Genomic DNA, 6,364 nt, shown 5'->3' on the forward strand with positions numbered 1-6,364 from the left:
TCCCTCAGACCCAGGCAGCCCCCACTTTCTGTGCACGTCTAAGATCAGCCTCTCTCCGTTCTGCCTCTTCATGAAAGCCAACACTGTTCAGCTGCCCAGCCTCACCACAGCTGTGCCCGGCCAGTAGAGGGGAGACAGGACCGATGGCCCCATGCTGCGGGACAAAGCCAGTCCTGATAACGCCAGCCCCGACCCCAGGGAGGCCTGAGCTGGGCACAGAAGGGTGAGAGAGATTGCACGCGGCCAGGATTAACACGGTTTATTTCACTGTCAGTCTTACAAGTCACTGAGGTTGGGCAAAGCCAGGATAGTAACTCAAGCACTTTCGTCCAGTAACAACCCAATGAGCAAGGCCTATTACTGAGCAGGGGGCAGTGGAGGGCACCCCAGGGACCGCAGCACGCACCGGTGTTCCACACCCCTTCCAGAGGCGCCAGGCAACCGCCCCACTGGCTCATGGTCCCTGCCGACTGACCCCATTCCGAGGCAGCACACGGGCCTCCAGCGGCAACAAGGAGGCAAGCTGGGCAGACAGCAAGATCGGAGCTTCCCCACCAAGGTACTTTCTCTGGCTTTGATCTCCCTGCCTGCACAGCAGAGCCACACCGCTGGAAAGGCGGCCAGCCCACCCCCACCCCAGGAAAGGGGGAGACCTGTAGCCCTCCGGGATGTAGCTGTTGCTTACTGTTCTCTTTTGTCCCCTACTTATCAGTTACAGTGTGAAGGAGGAGGGGACAGGGACGTAAACCCCCTTTTCTACCCTGGTAAAAAGCCCCAGCCTTCCTGGGGCTGCAATGATTAAGATCCAGGGTCAGCTTCCCATAGCCTGTGGGGACCTGCAGCTCTAAGGCGCCCCCTCTACCCCACCAGCCAGCTCTGGGCAGGGGCAGGGGGACCAGCGACAGGCAGCTGGGCTTGGGATTGGGGCTGCGGCTCCGGCCCAGCCCAGCCGCTCTGCTCTGGGCCCCTGAATGGCGCTCCCCACCCCCCTTGTGTTGAAAGCTTGGGCGTTAGCAGGGAGGAGGGCAGGCAGGAAAAGTTACTTCACAAGTTTTTAAAAAGTTACAGGAAGGTTAACTTGGAGTAAAAAAAAAATCTTAAAGATCAAGCAGATGGCATGCTTCCCTCCCTCCCTTCCTTCTAAGGAGCAAGGGGCTGACCGCAGTGAGGACACTCAGATGATGGTGCAGGACTGAAAGGCACCCCCCTTGCGGCTGCCGTGCGTGGGCACAGGCTTGCCCTTGCCGTAGTACCCCGTGAAGATGGCCCTGACCTCCATCTTCTTGGCCAGGCTCAGCAGCCAGCGCCCATTGCCCAAGGAGTAGAGTTTGCCCCGGTTTAGCTCACCCACCTCCTCGCCTCGGCTGCCCCCTTTCTCCTGCCGCACGATCTCCAGGAGGTCGATGCCCGTCTGCACGGCCTCCACGTCACCCGCGCAGCCGAGGGTGATGTGAGCGCGGCTGCCCCGGGGCAGGCTGTCAGAGGGGGACAGCTTGTCCACGTCATTTGGCCACAGCAGCAGCTCCTGCTCGCTCAGCTCCACCCGGGCACCAGTAGTCTTGGGCGTCACGAAGAGGGCCGTGACGGTCAGCGTGAAGGCCTTGCAGTAAGATTTCTTCACCACCTGTGGGGAGAGACGGACAGCGCTCAGCTAGAGGTGGTGGCCCCCGCGGTGGACAGCTGACGGCCAGTGGACCCGACAGAGGCGAGCACGACACGGCCAAGCCTTTGGGGAAGAGCCACACGCAGCCCGTGTGTCCCGGGAGGACATCTTTCCACGGACCCTATTCAGGCTGATGTGACCAAGCGAAGGTGCCAGACACAGGGCGGTGGGCAGAGTTGGAAGCCAGGCTTCCCAAACTCAGAACCTGGCGCCCCCTGCAGGAATCCAAGCGAGCTGTTTAACCTCGCTGCTGCGTTGGCTTATTCACCTGCCCAACAGGAAGGGAACTAGAACCTACCTCAGTGCCTGGATTAAGGAGTATCTGGGTGAAGAGTCTAGGAGAGTTACAAGCATGTAACATGTGCTCATGTCATTGCTATTCGGATTCATCCTGGTAATCAGCCACCCCAGTACCCAGGCAGTATCCCAGAGAACAGGGTGAGGCCAGAAGTAAAGGCCTTTGATCAGAATCTGCCCTGTATACCTCAGTTTACATCTGATTACATGTCTGACTGTATCGGATTCTTTTCAGAAAGGGCCATTTCTCCTAAAAGGACATAAACACATCTCCATTTTTGCTCACAATCCCTTGTGTCTAGTGTATTAACAGGTGCTTAATAAATACTAAGTGCACAAGTGGCTGGGATGGTGATGGGACCCACTCATTCACGCAGCTACGGTAGGTGCCAAGAACACTACCATGAACCAACTAAAGCATGCAAGTTAGGAGCCTAATAAGCAATCAGTAGTAAGGTGGCTGCCGCGACCACCTAGGCAGACAAGTAGGGGCGGCGGGTGGAGGGCCAGAGGAAGGCCTCACTGAGAAGGCCACCATGGAGGCTGGAGACAGCAGCGCACAGCCTGGCGACACGCCTGCTGCATAAGGACCACGTGGTAGATGCCGTGGGTGGAAGCTGAGCTGGAGGGAAGGGTCTGGCATCCTGCAGTCAGTAGGCCTCACTATCCCTCGATGTACCCAACTCCAGGGCAAGGCCAGGCCCAGGACCTGGGGGCAGGGACCTCAGAGCACGAGGCTCCCTGGGAGCAGGGGACAGCTGGCCTTTGGAACCCCACACAATCTTAGGCCAGAGCAGGAGCACCAGTCTGCAAAAGTAAAAGGCTCTGGTGGGCAGGCCTTGGAGGTACATACACAGGCTGGTGGCAGTGCTGGGCAGGGGGTGCTCTCCAGAAAGGGTGGGTGACGTCTGTGCAACTGAGCCTGGGGGGAGTGGGGGGCAAGGGGAGTAGATGCCATTTTTTCCGAGAGGCTGTCTGGTTTCTGGTCCCTGTCTTGAGCCAGCAGCGGTCTCCAGCAGACTCTCCCCTGTCCCCACCGCGGCTGGCTGTCCCCGGGGTTGGGGGGCACTCACATCCTGCTGGGCGTACTCTTCTGCCCCGGCAGCCTTCCCGTAGTCACAGAACTTGGTTGTGCAGTGCAGCACGCCTGGGGGTCTCTTCCCAAAGTAGGTGACAAGTTCAATCTTCTCCCTGGGTTCATCTCCAGAGACAACTGCAGGGGGAGAGAGGGGAGCAGTCAGGGCAGGAGAGCAGGGGCCATCCCAGCATCTGTCACCACGACCATGGAGGCCCAGGGGGAAAAACTGGACATCAAACAGCAGTTCTTAAGTAATCCAGTACAATCCACTCATTCATTAAGCTGGTCAAACAGCCACACCAGAGCTACAAAAAGGGGTCTGAATTCCCTGGTTTCATGTCAGGTTTTTAGATCTCTTCCAGATTTGAAAATGAAAGCACTTGTAACTCGGGGACAGGCAGCAGAGGCCAAGGGAATCTTGGCCTCAGCAGCTCCACATCTGAAAGAGGGAAGCAAGCCATGAAAAATCGGGTAGATTTCCTCTACCCGGTAGAGAGTGTTGGAATGGTGCAGTACAAGGGAAGGAACCAGAAAGAGCATAATTAATTAATTAGCGGTCTGTCAGGCACCGTCAGGGTGACCATACACCCATTTTCCCAGGGTCACCTGGGGAACCCTGAGTAGTGCCCCATTGCATTCAGGGCTACCTGGACAAGAAGTTACTCGGCCACCATGACATGTACTTTGCAGGCCTGTTTGGTGGATGAAAGCATATTAGAAAGGGCCTCGTGTGCGACAGGCCTTGGGATATAATGAGGTGACATCATGTGGCGAGACCTGGAGTATCTGTGATTTCAGTTTCCAGACTCCAGGCCTGTGGCTAGCTTCTGAGTCACTAGGAATGTCCTATTTACTCCCAGAGTCGAGGCCCTGTGAGGATGTCGCATACCCTTCACAGGGGAGGGAGACCTCTGCTCTGAGAGGAGGCCTGTTACATTTCTCCTGCCGGGTCACAGGCAGAAAAGGATTGTAGTTTTTTAAGGGTAAAAGCAGCTTCAAGAGGCAGCCACTCTCCAAGGCAGAGCCACCAGCTCTAACCAGGAGCCGTGCCTGGTGGGTGCTTTTCTGCCAAGCCATTCCGGGCGCAGGGGTCACATCTGGACGAGGTCACTGAAGGCTCACAGTCCCCTGGTTTCCCAGCATTCCAGCCTTAGGAGCCAAGAAGGGTTCTCTGAGCACACGTGCAGGCACAGATCACCTGCCTCTGGGTGATACACAGAAATGTGGGTGGGGATGTTGCAAGTAGGAAGATGATCTAAAATGGGGGGAAAATCAGAGATGAGGTAAAGGAACAGATGGATTCATGGGTGACATATCCCCAGTCGGCTACTGGAGGAGAATGAAGGCCACCAGGAGCAGACAGCCCTTGCCAGGAGAGAGCCAAGCCAACGTGAGGAGGCCCCCGCTAGAGGGGCTCCCGCCATGCTTTGGGCAAGTCCCACATCCCTGCTGGGCATTTTCCCATCTGCCAACTGTGGGGTTCACACTAGGTTTGAAGCCATTTCCTGGAGCTGCAGGATGACACAGGAGGTGCAATGAGTAGCCGGAGACCTGGGAACCGTCCCCAGTGAGGGAACAGTAGTCCTAGCTGTGCTTTTGTGGCAGCTGAGATCTCCATGGAATATTTTGAATTTATATTTTTAGTAATCTATGCCCAACACGGGGCTCAAACACATGACCCCGAGATCAAGAGCCACGTGCTCTTCCCTCGGAGCCCGCCAGGCAACCCCTCCGTGGAACAGCTCATTTCAGAAGATGGTTCTGCTGCTAAACACAAGTTAAACGGGGCCAGATCCTCCCTGTACGGTTATACGAAATGCCGACACACTTCCTGTTGTGACAGTAAATCAGTTCCAACCCTTCCCCAAGACAGGGTCAGTGGTCTCCAATGGGGGGCGGGGAGGAAGGGTGCAGTGAGAGGAGAGGTGCCCCGGGAAGGGCCTCTCCGCACAGCCCACCATGCCTCACACCAGGTGAGCCTCTGCTGGCTCCCAATGCCGGGACGCACACGGTGCGGGGCGCACAGCACCCAGTGCTCGGCTCGGGAGGCTCACGAATAAGGCTGCCCACCCGCACCCTGGCCAGCCTGCCACCTACAGTGTCGCAGCTCCTTCTTGAAGGCCTTGTGGTTCCCCAGCTCCTCCAGGAAGGCCTGGCCAGCTTTGCGAAGGCTCTCGGAGCTCTTCTTGGTCAGGAACCAGCCGAAGTAGAGTGGCAGGAAGTCCTTCTCCAGCCCTGGCTTCAGCTTCTTCATNCACGCCGTCTTGGGCTCCACCAGCACCACCTGGTACTGGTACTGGTCGGCCAGGTCAAAGAGCTGCTCCAGCCGCTCCCGCTCGTGGTTGGTGTCATCCAGCACCAGGACGCGGATGTCCCGGCGGCAGTAGGCGGCCAGGTCTTCGTCCAGCCGCTTGTACTCCTCAGAGAAGTCTCCTCGAATGCCGGGGTTGATCTTGTAAGCGTCGGCAGACACCATCTTGGTGCCATCACGGTACCTGTCCACAATGACCCGCGCCAGCGTGGACTTGCCACTCCCCGGCAGGCCTCGCAGGATGAAGAGCGTCTTGCACTCCTGCAGCGTGGCCACCGTCTCCTCATCCTGCAGGAAAGGAAACTGCAGCTCAGGCTTGTCCTTGGCCCCAGCGGAGGACATTCTGCGGAAGAAGATCTTGGGCAGGAACGCGTGGCTCTTTCTGGAGAAGCTTCTATTCTGTATGAGGAGGGGAAGAGCAGAGGTCAGCCAGCTCACGTGGGGCCTCCCCGCCAGGTTTGCCCCCTCGCCTCTGGCCTCGTTCTAATCGGTGGGGCTCCCAGCGATGAGTTACAAGCAGCTCCGGTGCTGCGGGCGTCCCCCCCGAGCCGCAGAGTGGACCTTTCCCTTCTCTGTACTATGGAGATGGTGGCTTCTGGTTGTGGATGAGGGAGGGGAGAGCTGTCTGGCCGCTGCTAGACTCTTAATTCCCTCTGGCTGGAGCTGTCGCTTCAAGGATCGCCTACTACTGCCACCTCTCAAGGGAACGTGTGCAGGAAGTGCGCGCCTGTGGTTCTAGGAGCGGACCCTAATTTTATATTCTTGGCACCTGTTAAGGATGACCTCTTTGGAGGTGGGGCTGCTATGTCTGGGCCAAGCCACAGCTGTCCTGGCTCTGGGGGTGCAGAGAAGGGTGGGGGTGGAGAAGGGTTACCCAAAGACTGCCTCCCTCCCCCCAGCAACGGCAGCAACAGATAATACTCTCTTGTCTGGGATGGGGGGGACAATGGTCCCACAGAAGGCCTGGTGGGGGGCAGGGCAGGAGAGCGACCGGACAAAGGGCCTCATTCACTCA

The 6,364-nt window shown here is 57.7% G+C and overlaps 1 protein-coding gene across 1 annotated transcript in view; it reads right to left on the reverse strand.

Moving 5' to 3' along the window:
• Positions 1-244: 244 nt before the first annotated feature.
• CNP (2',3'-cyclic nucleotide 3' phosphodiesterase) overlaps positions 245-6,364 on the reverse strand; it is a 6,774-nt gene continuing 654 nt past the window's right edge. The window contains exons 2-4 of the mRNA XM_077779246.1: positions 5,136-5,748; positions 3,034-3,173; positions 245-1,624 (exon numbers count right to left, since the gene is read on the reverse strand). Coding sequence (XP_077635372.1) covers positions 1,175-1,624; positions 3,034-3,173; positions 5,136-5,748 — 1,203 coding nt within the window. The 3' untranslated portion in view covers positions 245-1,174. The remainder of the gene's footprint in view (positions 1,625-3,033; positions 3,174-5,135; positions 5,749-6,364) is intronic.

Source organism: Crocuta crocuta, unplaced genomic scaffold, assembly GCF_008692635.1.
Source record: "Crocuta crocuta isolate KB4526 unplaced genomic scaffold, BGI_CrCroc_1.0 scaffold68, whole genome shotgun sequence".
Lineage (NCBI taxonomy): Eukaryota > Metazoa > Chordata > Mammalia > Carnivora > Hyaenidae > Crocuta > Crocuta crocuta.